General features: G+C 40.3%; 1 protein-coding gene across 2 annotated transcripts in view; it reads left to right on the top strand.

Moving 5' to 3' along the window:
• The window catches only part of abcb4 (ATP-binding cassette, sub-family B (MDR/TAP), member 4), a 123,587-nt gene that overhangs the window by 11,219 nt on the left and 93,472 nt on the right, over window positions 1-18,896 (top strand). For both annotated transcript variants that reach the window (XM_060824959.1, XM_060824957.1), the window contains exons 4-5: window positions 5,164-5,314; window positions 16,756-16,816. In XM_060824959.1, coding sequence (XP_060680942.1) covers window positions 5,164-5,314; window positions 16,756-16,816 — 212 coding nt within the window. The remainder of the gene's footprint in view (window positions 1-5,163; window positions 5,315-16,755; window positions 16,817-18,896) is intronic.

The raw sequence follows: 18,896 nt of genomic DNA, 5'->3' as shown, positions 1-18,896 counted from the left end.
GTTGAGGGTTATCAGAACGGCCATGATCTTATTGAGTGCTGGAGTAGATATGATGGGATAAATTGAAATATTTCTTCTCCTGCATCATGTGGTCTCTGCTGTTTATGTCAGTGACCATTGGTGGTGTCAGTGGAATTGGTCAAGTTGCTGATTGTGATAAACATAGCATATCCATATGGAGGACTACAGCTAATTACAGTAATTTTTGTTAGCAGACTAAGCCCTCATTCCTGCCACAATCTCAGCTTGAATTTGCCAAAAGCAGAGGTGATCTTGCCAATCTGGAGTTGCATTGCATAGATTATGATATTTGTCAAAAGAATGGTCTGGATGAACATACTTTTATCATATCCTTGAGTAAAACATAATTTTTCATAGGCATGAGGAGTGACTTGATGATTGGACCACATTTTTAAGTTGACAATAAGGCTAAAACAGTCTGCCACCAAAGCAAAGTGCTTGAATTTGCATGAGTAATGGATCACCATATGGCAAGACAGAAAGTGAACTGGACAATCCTAAAATTACTGTATTTACAGGCTAATATTGCACTATTCCTATAGGGAGGTGCAATGGATTGGAAAACTACAGGTGACTGTTGTTACCTCTAACCATTCTATGCATTTTCAGATCAGCCATGGTCTAATTGAATCACAGAACACACTTGTTTGACTGAATGGCCTATCTCTGTTCCTACATCTATGCTACAACATCAGCCAGACTTTGTAGGATTGGTTACTTCTTGTAATGTGTGAAAATCAAACCAATTCTTAATCACTCTACATCATGCAAACTGTGACTTGCTATGATTTGCTGGTGGCACAGTGGTTAGCACTGCTGCCTCACAGCACCAGCAACCTGGGTTCAATTCTCCCCTCAGGCAACATGTGTCTGTGCGGGTTTCCTCCGGGTGCTCCGGTTTCCTCCCATAGTCCAAAAATGTGTGGGTTAGGTGAATTGGCTATGCTAAATTGCCTGTAGTATTAGGTGTAGGGGAATGGGTCTGGGTAGGTTGCTCTTCAGAGGGTCAGGTATGGACTTGTTGGCCCAAAGGGCCTGTTTCTACACTGTAAGTAATCTAATCTAAACATTGAGGCATCATATAGCACTGCTAATTAGTGACTGATGCAACTTCCATTGGGGAAATGAGCTATGTCTGCTGAAGCTTGATTATTTTGCCCTGGAAATATTTGTGTTCGTGAAATAGGATGGCAAAGCTCTTTGACATCCTAGCTTTCTGCAGTTATTTTCAGTTTCTTAAAATGCCAGTTTTGACAATTTGTTGGAATGCCTACTAGTGTATTTTTTTTAAAACCTGGAGTTAAAGAGATCACTGCTATCAGCACAATTGTTAATTAAAGTCCAAATGCCAGCAAAAGCACATGTTACCATGGCATCCAAAAAAGGGCTGCATCTGTGAGCCTTTTAAAGTCAGTTCTAATTGAATGTCTGCTGTCATGAATCATTTCATTGATGTCTCCTGGGTCATTACCAACATTTTAGCAAAATGGCACCGCATTTCCCCCTTTGCAGATATTTTTTGAATGGTGCTTGACATTTGCCCTCCAGCATCTGTTGATTATGCACCAAAACTTTCTATGACTGAATAATCTATAAAATCTGCAAGTGTGGTGACAAGAAAAAGTAAACAGTAACATGATACATCAGTTTTGGCTCTTTCTGAGCGAGACACATAGTGGAACCTTACCCTTAAGTAATTTACTGTGATGAATTGTATGATTTTTAGCAAGCTAACCTTCAGCATTGCTCCAACAATTGGGAGACCTTAAGTTTTGGAGGTGGGACAGGCAATTTTCATTAGATTGTCCCAGGAATAAGAATGTTGTCCTGTGATGGGAGGCTGAGTACATTTGGTCTGTATCCTTGAGGGTTTAAGATAGTGAGAAGTTATCTCACTGAAACACAGATGATTCTGAAGAGGCTTGACAGAGTAGAAGTTGAGAAGTTATTTCCCATGGTGGGGAATATATACCATGATGTGTACAGTATCAGGAGTTCAGGGCGATTTAAATAGGGTTGAGTCAATGAAAAATCTCTTATTTAAAAGGAATCTTTGGAATTCTGTAACCTAGAAGGTTATGATACTGCTTTATTAAATATAGCTAAGGCTGAGATAGATTCTTAGGCACTTAGTGAATCAAGGAATAAGTGAACGGTTGGGAAAGTGGATTTGAGGCTGAAGATCAGCCATGTGTCACAAATATGTGCTTCATGTCAAATAAAACATTGTGTTAAAAATCATCAGTTGGAAATCCAAATTAAATCTTATAAAAATTGAGATTAAAGGTGTCATAGAGTCATAGAGATGTTGCAGCATGGAAACAGACCCATCAGTCCAACCCGTCCCACCTGCCAGCACCCAGCCCATATCCGTCCAAACCCTTCCTATTCATATACCCATCCAAATGCCTCTTAAATGTTGCAATTCTATCAGCCTCCACCACATCCTCTGATAGCTCATTCCATACACGTACCACCCTCTGTGTGAAAATGTTGCCCCTTAGGTCTCTTTTATATCTTTCCCCTCTCACCCTAAACCTCTAGTTCTGGACTCCCCGACCCCAGGGAAAAGACTTTGTCTATTTATCCTGTCCATGCCCCTTCATAATTTTGTAAACCTCTATAAGGTCACCCCTCAGCCTCCGATGTCCCAGCCTGTTCAACCTCTCCCTATAGCTCAACTCCTCCAACTCTGGCAACATCTTTGTAAATCTTTTCTGAACCCTTTCAAGTTTCACAACATCTTTCCGATAGGAAGGAGACCACAATTGCACGCAATATTCCTACAGTGGCCTAACCAATGTCCTGTACAGCCACACATGGCCTCCCAACTCCTGTACTCATTACTCTGACCAAGAAAGGAGAGCTTACCAAACACCTTCATTATCCTATGTACCTGTGACTCCACTTTCAAGGAGCTATGAACCTGCACTCCAAGGTCTCTTTGTTCAACAACACTCCCTAGGACCTTACCATTAAGTGTATAAGTCCTGCTAAGATTTGCTTTCCCAAAATGCAGCACCTCGCATTTATCTGAATTAAGCTCCACCTGCCACTTCTCAGCCCATTGGCCCATCTGGTCCAGATCCTGTTTCAATCTGAGGTAATCCTCTTCGCTGTCCACTACACCTCCAATTTTGGTGTCATCTGCAAGCTTACTAACTGTACCTCTTATGCTCGCATCCAAATCATTTATGTAAATGACAAAAAGTAGAGGACCCAGCACTGATCCTTGTGGCACTCCACTGGTCACAGGCCTCCAGTCTGAAAAACAACCCTCCACCACCACCCTCTGTCTTCTACCTTTGAGCCAGTTCTGTATCCAAATGGCTAGTTCTCCCTGTATTTCATGAGATCTAACCTTGCTAATCAGTCTCCCATGGGGAACCATGTTGAATGCCTTACTGAAGTCCACATAGATCACATTTACTGCTCTGCCCTCATCAATCTTCTTTGTTATTTCTTCAAAAAACTCAATCAAGTTTGTGAGACATGATTTCCCACGCACAAAGCCATGTTGACTATCCCTAAATCGTCCTTGCCTTTCCAAATACGGTCCTGTGCTTATAGGAAAGATGGTTACCCAATATTCATCATTGTAAGTTCTACATTCTGTTCCATTGAGTTGGAGAAATCAAAGATCCATCAAAGACAATGATCAGAGGAAATGTAACTAAATCACTTGTCCTGGGTGCATTATCAAGCCATCAAGGCAGCTCACCACCTCTTTCTCCAGGGCAGTAAGCAGCAGCAATAAATATTGGCCAGACCAATGAAATCCTCATCTTATGAATGAATGAAAACAAAGAATACCAGAGGTATTCAATTAGTGCAAAAGTAAAAACCAACCGAATTAATTGGATACCCAAGAAGGGGTTACCTCAATATGAACTCTGTCATAGTTCACTGGGGCAACATGCTAGAAATCAAGTCCCGCTATTCCCAGAGTTTTTACAAATATGAAAGTTTGATTAAACTACGGAATTACTCAATTTTACCTAATTTCAGATTAAAGTTCAGATTAAAAATACGCGCACCAGATTTTTTATTAATAAGAAATTAAAAGCAGTTTGATTACAATAAATAGTTAACCAAAGGCACGTAAAAGAGATGACTGGCTAACTTATAACTGTGCAATGTAAACTTGCCCCGTTTAAAACATTCTTATACCCAGACAGACAAAGAGGTAAAAAAAGACGTATAAGAGGTGGGGAAGAAAAACAAACTGTCAGAAGCACTAGTCTGGATCACTGAAAAGGAGCTTTTTTTTCCGTTTTGTTTTAACTTATTCCAATTCTGAGCGAGGAGGAGAGCAACAGAGTATTGTGGGAGGCGGGCACAGTAGTAGAGATATAGTGAGTGACAGGTATCAGAGAGAAGATAGTGATACTTAGGCAGAGAGGAGAAAGGCATTGACCTTCTTCCTACAATACTGTGCATTCCTCGAGATGGCTGACACTACATTGACCTGGGTGGGAACGTCACAGAGTCAGCTGACTTGATCTGACTCTATGGCCTCTGGTCTGGGGGTCTAGTTTGTGCATTACCCCTTCAGCTGGACTTCCAAGTTCCTGCCTATCAAACAGGGCAATAATTTCTCCCTGGATGCCATGTCGACGCCAAATGTTAGGAACCATTGGACTGACAGTGCATTTGGACAGGCACTATGACCTTTCACAGATGCCACGGTTGAATGGGAAGGTAGTGGCCCTTTGGATATCTGGTGACTGGGAAGTTGTTTAAGGAATTAAGTGTTGTAAGATGGAGATAGTGTCAGAGCTGAGGAACAGTAAGTAGTTACTGAGGTGTGGTATGTAAGATACAAATCTTACTGGGCAAGAATCCCTCCAAAAAACATGATGCAATTGCACGAGCCAACAAAACACAAGATTCATCCCTACATTTCAGTAAAAAACTATAACATGGTTAGTAATCATTGAACATAGAACATTGAAAAGTATAGCACAGAACAGGCCCTTTGGCCCACAATGATTTAAACAAAAACACTCAAATAGTGAGAGGTGAAATTTGAGAAGCAGATTGCCCTAAACTTTGATAATGTACCTATTCAATTAGTAAAGCAACAATGTAAATATGCTACTGTAACTTTGCTTTGAAAAATAATAGCAACTTTTTTTTTAGTTTCGCTTTGCAAGTTGTGCAGACAAACTTCTAATGGTGCTTGGTAGTGTCGCTGCTATAATTCAGGGAGCCGGCATGCCACTCATGGTCATCGTATTTGGACAGATGACGGACAGCTTTGTCAACCATGAAATTGTACAAAACCTGTCAGGTAAATGTTCAACTTTACTAAGAGTGATTACTTTTCCTGTACACATGATGTAACTAGACAGCAACCTCTTTCTGTGCTCTACGTGGAAGAGAAAATGACTGAGGTTTTACTGTAGTCCTAACAATGTACTGCTGCTGATGAGAGGGGTACTGCTCGTCTCATTGAGATTTAATACGTTATAATTTAACCTCAGTGTATTCCTAGGACAAGTTTATTTCTCTAGATGTTACATTATTCTGTGCAACTGATAATTTATTTAAGATGTATTGGTGCAACTCCTTATTTTGATATGTATCAGAAGACATACTAACATTAACATTATTTCATTGTTTACAGGATTTAAAGTCACTTGTGTTTTATTTTGTGGTTCTTTATACAACATAAATTTGTCAAATAGTTTTAGCTTTTTTTTAGATGACTGCAGGATTTTTTTTCTAAGATTTCTAGTTACTGTTGTTTTTGATGGTGCTAAAAATGCACTGCCAAGTCTGGCATCACTTTTCAAGTTCTTAAATTTAGTACTCTATGGTTTTGACCAGCATGTATGCACAGTCCACCCAATGCATCAATGAAACACTCATCCCACTGAGTGAAGTCCTACAAAATCCTGCCATGTAACTCAAAGTGGGAACAGCAGCTTGCTGACTGCTTTACCCACTTGTTGTGCAACTTCTTCGGAACAATGTTCCTGCATGATCCATGATCACCATTCCTACTCAACACTTGGTCCACACAGATTGGCATTGGCAAACCAGTGACCTCAACACGTCATCGAGCTTACTTTTGGATCAACTGTCACCCTTCCACTTCAGCCTTTTAACACTTTACTTTGGAGCTTGTGGATATCTTGGATTGATATGCTGCAGCCAAGTCACAGGGACACCCACACAACTCATACATCTGCATAGGCTACATTCTGTGGGTCTTAGCTTGCTTGCAGTGCTCGCTTGCTTTGCCATTACATAGAGGTTGCCAGCCTCTGCATACTACACGTTGCTTTTTTAGTGTGCACTCACTGACTTTTCATTTTCCAATATTTACAAATTTAAGGAGAAAGAAGCCATCAGTGAGACAGCACACCAACATTGCATGGTGCTGCAGAGTGTTTTGTAGTGAAGCCTCTCAAGATATTCAGTAGGAATCCTGAGGAATCTCCTTTTGAACCTTCAGTTGTTGAGAAATATTTCAGTGTGTGTGTAGACTGCTAAGTCATAATCCTGATTTCTGAGCCTGCTCTATGGCTGGCCTTATTAGCTTGAAAGACTTGAGCATCATTCCCCAGGGCCTTTGGGCCTAGAGGGTGTGGTGGTCGTGATCATGGTGGTCATGATCATGTCTTTGGAGGCTCCTTTGTGACACATCCAGCATGGCATTGATAACATTGGTGGACTTCTCCATCCTTCAGTCCAGCAAACAAAGCGCCTTTGTCAAAACTGCCGGCTGCTTCTATGGCAGTCTGTGTACATTGATGAAGTCATTAATGATCAAGAAAAGGGATTTTCTTGTGTCTGGTCTCCAGCAATCCACTGAGTATCAGGGTCAACAGTGTAATGCTGGAGATGTACAGCAGGTCAGGCAGCATCTGAGGAGCAGGAGAAGCAATGACTCGGGCATAAGCCCCTCGTCTCGAATGAGGCCTGTGGACCTGAGAGCTGAGAGATAAAAGGAAGGAGGATGGGGTTGGGAGGAAGGTAGCTGAGAATGCAATAGGTAGATGAAGGTGGGGAGAAGGTGATAGGTCGGAGAGGAGGGTGGCGGGGATAGATGGAAAGGACAATGGATAGGTCAAGAGGATGGTGCTGAGTTGGAGGCTTGGGACTGGGATAAGGTGGGGGGGGGGAGGAGAAATGAGGAAGCTGGTGAAATCTATGTTAATCCTGCGTAGTTGCAAGCTACCAAGGCAGAAGATGAGGCATTCTTCCTTCTATTGGGTGATTAGGGTTTGGCAATGGAGAAGGCCGAGGACCTGCAGGTCCTTGGTGGAGTGGGAGGGGGAATTCAGGTGTTCAGCCACAGGGTGGTAGGGTTGGTTGGTATAGATGTCCCAGGGATGTTCTCCGAAACTATCCACAAATTGGCATCCTATCTCCTCAATGTATAGGAGACCGAAACGTCGATTCTCCTGCTCCTTGGATGCTGCCTGACCCGTTGTGCTTTTCCAGCAGCACACGCTCCACTCTGATCTCCAGCATCTGGAGTCCTCACTTTCTCCTAGTTGATTCCACTCTGAGTATCAGAGACGCAGGTATTTTATTTCCTCTCCCTGCTGCAGAGGCATACCAATGATGTGCTGACCAGATTGTGTACCAGAGTCTAATCTAGATAGAGGACCCAGCAAGGTGAAAGTCACTGAGTTGTTGGAGGATGCAGGTGAAAGTCTTACTGGCGCATACTCTGGGGATGTGGTTGGGGTTGGGGTTTCACTGACTTCCACCTCAGGTGAATTAACTGCATTATGACACAAAAGGTAGACTAGGAAAATATTGGTCAAGTTACAGAGAGTTGCTAACAGCCAGCAGAGTGCTTTTAAACTGTGGTGGAGCTGTCAGGGAACTATGTCCCATTGTTTCTGTATTCATAAACAGGTCTTTTCCATTCTACAAAATGGAAATTAAAGACGTTTGCCAGGCAGCAGCTTCCAAACCAGAAGTCAACACATCTACAAGCTGATTGGAGTGCGTGGACCATCTGAGTGGCCACACAGCTGAGAGTGAACTGTGACATTGTTCTCATCCACCAACATTGGCAACTCATTCCCCCGCTCCCAGAACTTAATTTGGGTTACATCAAGGAAGATAAATAACCTGTCATTTATCTTTCTAAATTATCAAGTTGCCTATAGGAGCATGTTAGGTACCATCTGCTTGTCCCAACAATATTAATAAGGTTCAGTATTTAAATATGTGTCTTAGACAACCCGATTAAAGTGAAAACATCATGCATTTCACGTTTAAAAACAGGTCTAAAACAACGAAGCTAAGTGTCATGAGTCTTTCTTTGTTCCTAGAATATGGGTATTATGGGAAGGCCAATGTTTGTTGCCCATCCTAATTGCCTTGGGGAATATGTTTATGAATTTCTTGAACCATTGTTATCCATAAGGTATAGCTACACCCACTATACTGTTGGAGATTGGGGGATTGATTGGGAGGTGGGAACTAGATTCATTTAGCTCAGTTGGCTAGACAGTTGACTTGCCAAGCAGTGGGGGTTCAATCCTCACACTGTTTGAGGTTGCCCTGAAGGACTCTCCTTCTGAACCTCTCCCCTTGTCAGAGGTGCGGTGGCCCTCAGGTTAAATTACCACGAGTTGTCTCTCTAATAGTAGAGCAGCCCTGAGGAAGTGGTGGATGTAGGTACAGTTACAATGTTTAAAAGACCTTTGGATGGATACATGAATAGGAAAGGTTTGAAGGGGTATGGGCAGGTGGGACTAGTTTAGTTTGGAATTATGTTTGGCATTGATTGGTTGGACTGAAGGATCGGTTTTTATGCTGCATGACTATGACTGTGACGACTTGACTTGATTGGGATAGAGATTTGGCCTAGCCATGACGGAAAAATTATAATATACTTCCAAATTGGGAATGACTTGCTGGTGGAGAAGGTCACTTGTCCCTACTGGCCTTGTACTTTATGTTGCCTGGGACTTAGTGAAGCACCTATCTGCATATGCATTACCTGTGCTGAACATTACAGTCATCAGTGCATTTCTGCAGATCTAACCTTCTGCTGTTGGGAATGTCATTGATGAATCAGCTAAAGATGACTGTAAGTTAATTACTGTCCTGAAGAACTGCTATGACAGCCTAGCATTAGGATGATTGACAGCTAGAGTTGAGAATCACCTTTTTTATGATAATAACCAACATCGTGTGCACACTGCAACCTTGTTAATTCCTTTCAATATTTTTACAATATCACATGCAGTAGAGAGGAAGGCAACAGTTGTATCAGGTGATTCAACTTAGATGTGACCATAACCAACATAGCTATCGTTACGTGACCTGTATTGTGTGCAGACGTGACAGGAAATAATGTGGTTTGATTTTTGAGTCAAGTTCTGCTCGTAAAATTACACAACACACTCACCAAATTAGGTGCTTTTGGCCTGTCTAACAAAAGTTAAACAGTAAAGGTTCCCCATTCACTCCCTAATCTGTACTATGTTCATTAATTTCAGACAGAATGAAGATAAAGGAACCAGAATAAACTCTAGCTATCTGGGTTAGAAAGAGGAAAATTATGAAACCTACTCCTCCAGCAACCAGTCAGCCACCACTTCTCCAATAAGAAGTTCCCAGCTCAGATCTCAGCTCAGCTTAAACATTTCAACCATGTTAAGTCAGAAATTCACAGAGTCAGCACTATTTCATAGCACTGAATTGCTGCTCTGTCATATCTCTAGAATGAGAAAAATGTGGCTAGGATGTGGGAGCTGTGAGAAAAGTATCTGGATTTATAGGGGTGACATCAGGGGATGAAGAATAATCAAATTTAATGAATCCTCTCTCCTATCTAAGGATACAACTGATGTTCATTCCAATGATTCCAGTGGAACTAAATTTAGCAGATTCGATAAAAAGTGCATCATTTGCTAGGCCAAATTACTGCTCAGTCATTAAAGGTGTCCATTTAGCCCAACACAAAGTGGGAAGGTGGGAACCCAATCGAGATTTTCAACATTACTGATGTACGTGAAACAGTAAAACAAAACTACATTTTTTTCACTAGTCAAGAAGAAGTGGTCATAAATTTAGAATTATTAAAGTAAGTAAGAGGGCAGTCAAGCAGCTTTACACCCAGCTTTATTGGAAAATGGGATGTTACAGCAGTTCTTGAAGCTGATTTAGTTATGATAATGAAAAGAAAATCTTAGACTTGAAATTTTCTTGGCGTTCTCCAGTCAGGTGATGTAACTTTGAGCGTGAGTCCAAACACCATTGAAATACCTCACTGAGGTTCCAGTGAGCTACCATCAAAGTTACTATGATAAATAGGAAAGTCCTGAGGAATATTGTGGAAGATGACTGTGAAATTGAATCTCAGCTGGGTGTCTGCATGCTTGGAAGATTCATTCATTCATGTGTCAACGAGACAGCATATTATGCAAGTATGAGAGAGAAGGACTGAGTCTGCTCATAGTTTCAAGACAGTTGACATTTTTTTGAGAATAAGGGTGCAACCTGATGTTATACAAGTTAGAGTAGGATGTCCTAATCCACTGATTTTATACCACATATACTTTCAGTGTTTGGTGTGAAGCAAAGTTGTCTTTGATAATGATACTGCCGTGTATAAATGCACCCAGAGATTGATCTCATTTAATTTTGAAGATCTTCAAAAATTGAACTTTTTCAAACACTGATATTAGTTCTGTGGCCTCGTTTTTAATCAAGTTAGTAATCTATAGAGATTAGTAGCAGGTTAATGAGTGAAACATAATTAAATTTAGGTCATCTGTTTCTGTCACAAATTAATGAGAAATGTTGGAAAACACTGGTGATCTTGGAGGTCAATCTGTATAGAAGCAGTGATTAGCTGGAAGGGGACATGTCATTGACAGTAACCTACATTCTGTCAGTGTAGTGTTGCAATATGCCCAGCTAGGACCCTTTTAAGGCTGCTATGTTCATGGCAGTACTTGCTGCCAAAGGGTAAAACAGCCTTGAGGTCAAGGACCTTAAATAATCGTTTGTCCCCTTGCTGTTTCTGGTCCCTGATGTATTGTATTTTTATAAATAGGTGTTCAGGTCAAAGACTGTGAACTTCTTTCTCCCCAGGTCAAATCGATCAATGCTTGACAAATAGAAACCATGCGGATGTATTTAAAAGCTGCAAGGGAGATGTTTAATTATCATAAATATAGTAAATGCTCTCAAAGTATCTCTTGATCTCAGAGCCAATTACCTTTTGCTTGCTACACTCTATGAAACTGACTTCAAGTCAGGTTTTTGGGCTTCTTCATAATATAACTAGCCTGAGCGTTGCCCCAAGGGCTGCTTAAGTCTTCAGAGGAAAAAGAAGAGTAAGAAGAAAGGTAATCACCCTTCACAGATTAATGATGACTGACATTTTAAAACTGTAGGAACAGGAGTGGGTCAGTTTGCCCTACAGGTCTGTACTTTTGTGTAGGCCGATCATGGCTGACCTGTGAACCAACTCCAAATAATTACAGACAAAAACAGAAATTGTTGGATTAGTTCAGCCAGTCTGGCGCCATCTGTGGAAAGAAATCAGAGTTAATATTTTGGATTGAGTGACCCTTTCTCAGAATTCCTTACCTTTGTCCCATACCCCTTAATATAATTCACTAACAAAAATCTATCTTGAGCATTGCTGATAAAAGACACATTTTGTTGTAGCTTCTATCCCACCTCCATCGCCCCTCCCCCTAGTCCCTCCTCCCTACCTTTTATCTCAGCCTGCTTGGCTCTCTCTCTCTTATTCCTGATGAAGGGCTTATGCTCGAAACGTCGAATTCTCTATTCCTGAGATGCTGCCTAACCTGCTGTGCTTTGACCAGCAACACATTTGCAGCTGTGATCTCCAGCATCTGCAGACCTCATTTTTTACTTGCACTCATTAAGGCAACTTACAAAATACCAATTTACACAGAAAAACCAACATTTACGCTGTATAAGGGGAAAGCACTGATTGGTTGGCAAGTTGACTCATGTTGATAGAAGCATGGCCAGTTAATGGTGATTGACAGTTAACTGCCAGGCTTTATTTAAATTTTAAACTAGGATTAGCAAGTTTTGAGAAGATTTGTAGCTCACATTTGAGGTTCTCAACGTAGCTTTGCTCGCTGTTCATGAAAATGAGCCTTCCAGCTCAGTGAGCAAGCCTACATTTAAACTAGAATTTTTGACACTGATTTCTCAGGACACCACCTTGACCAATGAACCAGCAAATGTGTTGATGGGCTGAATGCCCTATTCCTGCTTCTGTTTTCTATGTTTCTATGTTTAAGTCATCAGCTGCTCCATTCCTGTGTCATTTTGGCGAAACAGCTCTCTGAAACCCTAGTTGAACAGATTTGATCACGTATGAGCAGGTAATCCAGTGGATTAATTTAGAAAACCAGAAATGCTCTTGCAGAGGTAAGCGATCTCTTTCTGAGAAATGTTTGAGGGAGGTAGGTTGCTCATTGATTGAGATTTTAAAAAAACCCTTTTGAAGAGATTAGGCAGCTCTTTGGAAGAGGCCAGCTGTGTTTAGGATTGTTAAGAGTAAACTTTGTGTATGTTTTAAAAATGTATTATGGAATATCAAGCTGTCAAAGGGACCTGCCAGTACGTTTAAGTAAAAAAAGTCTCCTTTAAGAAAATCAATTGTTTTCTATGTAACTCTTTCTGTGAACATAAGCCTGCAGATGTCATCACCCGTTTTATTCTGGATTATTGAGTTCAAAAAAGATCCAATACTACCTTGCATTTCTGAATTTGATTAACAGTAGGTTTGAATGTTTTGATGTGGGACTATTAATTCACAGAGAAGTATTTTTATAAACCTTTATTAAGCTGAAGATTTTTTAAAAGACTTTTGTAGCCAACACCATTGCTAGATGAAACACTGAGTATGCATGTACAAAACTGGAGTGTTGATTTTAAACTCACATCTTGCAACAAAACTCCATGTATTGCAAATAAATATAAATGTGTGGAGTTTGCATGTTCTCCCCGTGTCTGCGTGGGTTTCGTCCGGGTGCTCCAGTTTCCTCCCACAGTCCAAAGATGTGCAGGTCAGGTGAATTGGCCATGCTAAATTGCCCGTAGTGTTAGGTAAGGGGTAAATGTAGGGGTATGGGTGGGTTACGCTTCGGCGGGTCGGTGTGGACTTGTTGGGCCGAAGGGCCTATTTCCACACTGTAAGTAATCTAATCTAATCTAATCTAATTCCATAAATAAGGTCACCGGGACCAAATCAGCTGCAGTATGTTTGGAAGGAACTCTTTTGAGTTGCCTTCAATGTGCTGACTGTGTTTGCAATTTTGTATGGACTAATTTTACTGCATTTTAATAGACCCTATAAATTTTATGGCCACCTCCATTCAGTGATTGTGATTCTTGTTCTGCTATTTTTAATTCTGCTGTAATCAGTCTGACTCATTGAAGTTAAATGAGTGAATCATTGACATTAAAGTCCATTAAACTTTTATTTAACATGTGTTACTTTTGGCTTCTAATTTCTTGAAAGTGCATCAGAAGTTTTAAATGTAGTAAGTGCATTTTAATGAACGAGCGTATTTCAGTGAAGTCTGCAATGCCTTTACTTTATTTAATTGATTTTATTTTAATCATCTGTACATGGGTCTAAAGTCTGCCCAAGGTAGGCACTGATTGGATACTAGGTAAGTTGGCATCATAGATGACAGAGACATCAGATCGTTTTCTCTTCCAATTACATCTTCTTGCAGTTCTTGTATAATTTGCTCCTTTCGGGGTGCAGACAAAGAATGCTGCTGCTTATGCAGTGAGCAAGTCAGTCTGCTGCAAGTGTTTTTTTGCAACATTATGGACATGCTGAACTGCATTGTCAGGGACAGGCCCTTCTCCAAGATGTTTTCCTTTTGTGTCTCCTCATTTTTCCATAATGGTTTCACAAGTTGCATTTCTTTCCTTGAGCTGGACATTGTTTTAGATTAGATTATTTACAGTGTGTGTAAAAGGAGCATTTCCACGATGTGGGCATACTATTTGAAGATCTCTGATGTTGTTGAGATTGCTGAAATTATTTTAGTGAGAATAAAAAAGGAGCTCATAAAACCCAACATTTTCCTTTATGTTGCTCTTATAAAGAAAAATATTTTGTGCACTGCTTTGGACCACCAATGTATTTTTGCTTTTCACCATTTAGTAAGTACACCTTGACCCTTTTCTGATTTATTATTTTCAGGGCTAAATTAGGTGGCCTCATATTTGCCTACATTCAATCTATTTGCCAGAATTTTATTCATTCCCTTACTCTACAGTATCCGTATCATCGTAATTTTGTGTTTCTGCTTAAAGTGTGAACACTCTTTGAATCATTCACAAATGTGTATATAAGCGTTCCTTCCCATCATTTAAGTTATTTAATAAATGCAATGAACAACTCCGATCCCAACACAGGACACAACATATCATATCCTGCCATTTGGAGCACCAGCCCTTTCTTCCTGTTCGCTGTCTCTATTTTAAAACAAATTTGTTCATGGAATTTGGGTATCATGGACTCAGCTTGCATTTACTGCCCATACTAGTTACACATTGCGCAGTTAGAAGTCAGCCATCTTATTGTGGGTCTGGAGCCACAGGTAGGCCAGACCAGGTAAGAATGGCAGATTTCCTTCCCTGAAGAACTTCAGTGAACCAGAAAGGTTTCTATGACAATTATCAAGGGTTGCATAATTGTCATTGAACTTGATTTTAATTCCAGATTTCCAAATTCAATTCCTAACCAGGTCAACAATTTGCTCTCAAATCCACAAGTCCATAAGACCATAAGACATAGGAGTGGAAGTAAGGCCATTCGGCCCATTGAATCCACTCCACCATTCAAGTCCCATTTAGTTCACATTATGAGAGACTGAGCAGACATTGAATCCCACACTCGTACCATCGTCAGTTTAATTGTCTTTTTCTCTGGATTATTCATGAATGATTTTTCTGATTATCTGAATTTGAATTTGTCTTGTTTGTTGTCATCTCAGAGTTCCATCAAATTTCAGTTTATAATTAGCCAAACTGTCACGACATCTTTTGATATTGCAGAGCTTGGGAAGAATCATTAATGCTTGTTGGTATCTTGATTAAATCAGATCAGGCAGACAATGCAAATCTTGGGTGGCCCTCCCAGACCTTCATTCATGCAACAATACAAAAAGTCTACCTTACAGTGACTACTCCAGCATTATGTCTGGCAGTGAGAGGTCATTTTGTCTATCTTTACTAAGGTGATGAATGAGCACAGCACAAACTAAATTCTCGGACTGTCTGAGTTACCCACATGACAGTTCTGTGTAGTTTCCCCTTTCTTCTGAAAATATTAGTTTGGTAGATTCACACTGGGCAAGACCCCTGGTGTCAAAGAAAAATGACAACATCCACAATGACTCATGAAGGCCTCAGTGACCTCAGGGCATAAAGAAGGATGAACTATTCAAAACAGACTATGAATAGCCTAAGAACATTTGGGAATACTGTTGTTTTTACATTCAGGTGGCCGATCTGAAAAGGCTGCACCTAGCAAACCAGAGTGCCAGATCTCATCTGTGTCCATGTGTGAGAGCACACAAGACAACAAAGACTAATGATGATTAGGCTGCTGTTGTACTTTATGTTCTAAGTTTTAGAAAGCATTCAGCTCCAGAAAAGCAAAAGACTCTAAAATTCCTTGCAAGTGACACCAATGAGAATGTCTATTAAATTGTGCCTGTATTGTTTGTGGCATCTTCCAAACAGCCATGAGAGGATAAAAAGCTGCTTTGGTGTTTGGGTGCGTTCCAGGCCTCCATCTTGGCAAAACGGAGAAACAAAATCAAGATTAACCTTTTGATGGAGGAGCTCCAAGGCTTCTGTGGTGGGGTTGGTAGCAGACTTGACATCCTCATGTTAACCCCTCCACCTAGCAGATATCGTGTTATTGGATTGGGTGGGTGGTGGGGAGCAAGTACTAGAGGAATGCCTGTGATTGCACAATTAATAAGTTGATGTTTGCTCATTGACTCCTCAAACCGTGGCAAGTGCAAAATATTAGACAGTGTGAACATGGTCATCATGGACTGTGGATTTTGGACTTGAAATTTCTTGTGATAATTGAGTTAGTTTAACAACTCTAAAAATTTATTTAACAAATTAACCAATAACTGCAAATGATCCCTTCAGTCAGAGCACCTTATAATTATTGATCCTGTTGACCGAACAGCTCCAGCTAGATTGTGATTTACCTCCTGTATTATGTTGATGATAACAGCTCTAGCGAGGTCATCTGACTATATTATCAGACTATAACTGACTTTATTCTGTACAATTTCACTTCTTCTTGTAACTTCTTGTCACAATTTGTTGCTAACCTTTTTCCACTGTAAAGATCACTGCTATAAAAGGAGACTACTGGAAGTTATGGCTATGATTAAATATAAACAGACAGTGTCACTCTTTCTTTCACTCCAAGTCCCTCTCATCTCTCCTCCCTGCTGTACTGTTGTCTTCTTGCATCATTAATGGTTTGATTAACTCTGGCTCAACCTAAAGTTGCTGCTCAATCTAACAATGTATGTGTTAAAATCCAAAGAAGATTAGCCAGTTATTTCAAAAATGGAAGCGCTGTTGCTTGCCTTATTGTTATCTCTCAGGGAATTGACTCCCTGGTTAACATTTGAGAAAACTGATTTGTATTTTGTTTCAAAGAATTGTATGCTTGATATTTAATGATTAATGTACTTATATTGACAGCTTTTGGAGGACAGAATGTGATTAGTAATGCTTCAGAGACATTAGAGGAACAGATGACAAGGTATGAAGCCTTAAAGCACACACAGTTGTAGTACTCGCTATGGTGATCTGTATGTAGCTGCTGGTAACTTGATCCAGCTTTTCTAGTAATTACTTAAAAACTAGGTGTAGGTTTGCTCTCTGAGCTGAAAGGTTCATTTCCAGACGTTTCGTCACCCGACTAGGTAACATCTTCAGTGAGCCTCCGGGCAAAGCACTGTTGATAATTCCTGCTTTCTATTTATATGTTTGGGTTTCTTTGGGTTGGTGACGTCATTTCCCATTCTTTTTCTCCGGGGGTGGTAGATGGGGTCTAACTCGATGTGTTTGTTGATAGACTTCCAGTTGGAATGCCATGCTTCTAGGAATTCTCGTGAGTATCTCTCTTTGGCTTGTCCTCGAATGGATGTGTTGTCCCAGTTGAAGTGTGTCCTTCCTTATCAGTATGTAAGGATACTAGTAAGAGAGGGTCATGTTGGTTTGTGGCTAGTTGATGTTCATGTATTCTGGTGGCTGATTTTGTGCCTGTTTGTCCAATGTAGTGTTTGTTACAGTTCTAGCACGGTATTTTGTAAATAACATTAGTTTTGCTTGTTGTCTGTATAAGGTCTTTCAAGTTCATTAGCGGCTGTTCTAGTGTGCGGGTGGGTTTGTGGGCTACCATGATGCCAAGGGGTCTGAGTAGTCTGGCAGTAGCCACTAGGATACATGAACATCAACTCGCTACAAACCGACATGACCCTCTCTCACTAGTATCCTCACATACAGATAAGGAAGGACACCACTTCGAATGGGACAACACGTCCATCCTAGGACAAGTCAAAGAGAGACACGCACAAGAATTCCTAGAAGCATGGCATTCCAACCAGAACTCTATCAACAAACATATCGAGTTAACCCCATCTAGTACCACCTGAGAAAAAAAACAGGAAATGAAATGACAGGATATGACATCACCAACCCAAAGAAACCCAAACATATATATAGAAAGCAGGAATTATCAACAGTCTTCGCCCGGAGGCCCACTGAGGATGTTACCTAGTAGGGTGACAAAACGTCTGGAAATGAATCTTCCAGCTCAGCGAGCAAACCTACATCCAGAACCTCAACCTAAGCTACAAATTTTTTCAAAGCTCACTTAAAAACTGAAAAGAATTGAAATAAAATATTTTGTTATGCACAGTTATGCACAAAAGTTAAGTGTGAACATATTATACAAACAATGTTGTATTTACGAGGAAAGTTTTCGGACTAATATTAAATTTAAAAGACTCTCACTTTAAAAGATTTTGGCATTGTTGGCTAGAGTAACGATCACAAATACAGAGTTTAAAAGGCAGGTATTCAGCTAAATGTAGTGTCTGGTTCTTTGGTGCAATGCATAGTACATTAGACTTCTAGTCACTGACAGCCAAGGTATGTAGACATCATGTAGGATTTATGTGATGCAGTGGTAATATTGTACCTCTAGGGCAGAAGATCATTATTCAAGTTCCACCTGCTCTGGAGGTGTGTTAAAACATATAGTTTGATGAAATGGTTGGATAATTCAAACCAAACCACCCAGAGAGGACTACCTCACCTCATAAATCTGTTAAAAGACATGTGACAAGGGGTATAACTTGCCTTTCATCATCCAATCCCTTATAAAAGGAGTGGTTAAATGAAATTGAATCCTTTTGCCCACTCTATGATTAACAAGTAGCAATTTATTTAACTAACTCCAACAGTGAACAAATTAACACAATTCCTTAGAAACTGAACACATACTCTCTAACTAGTACCTATGCCCTAATTGAATTAAATTCTAATGGTATGCTGCTTCAATAACACAAGTTCCACTTGTATAAATCCAAGTAATAAGAATAATAAATTAAAATTTAGTTGCTCAAAGTTCAAACAGAATGGAGCCTCCTGAAATTTCTGTATCTTCTGTGTCTTCTTCTGTCCAAAATGCCTTCTCAATAATTTTCTGATCTCAAGAATATTTGCTAGATGTGCCATATACCTTAATAGAAAGCTGCTGTCTTTTCTTTCTGAGAGCTGTAAAGTTCTTATCTCTTCAGATGGCAGTTGGCTCTCCCCTATCTGTCCAGTTTCCC

This window comes from Hemiscyllium ocellatum, chromosome 5, assembly GCF_020745735.1.
Source record: "Hemiscyllium ocellatum isolate sHemOce1 chromosome 5, sHemOce1.pat.X.cur, whole genome shotgun sequence".
In the NCBI taxonomy this organism is placed as follows: Eukaryota; Metazoa; Chordata; class Chondrichthyes; order Orectolobiformes; family Hemiscylliidae; genus Hemiscyllium; species Hemiscyllium ocellatum.
Note: the sequence above shows the minus strand (reverse complement) of the source record. Positions and strands in the feature narration are given on the sequence as shown.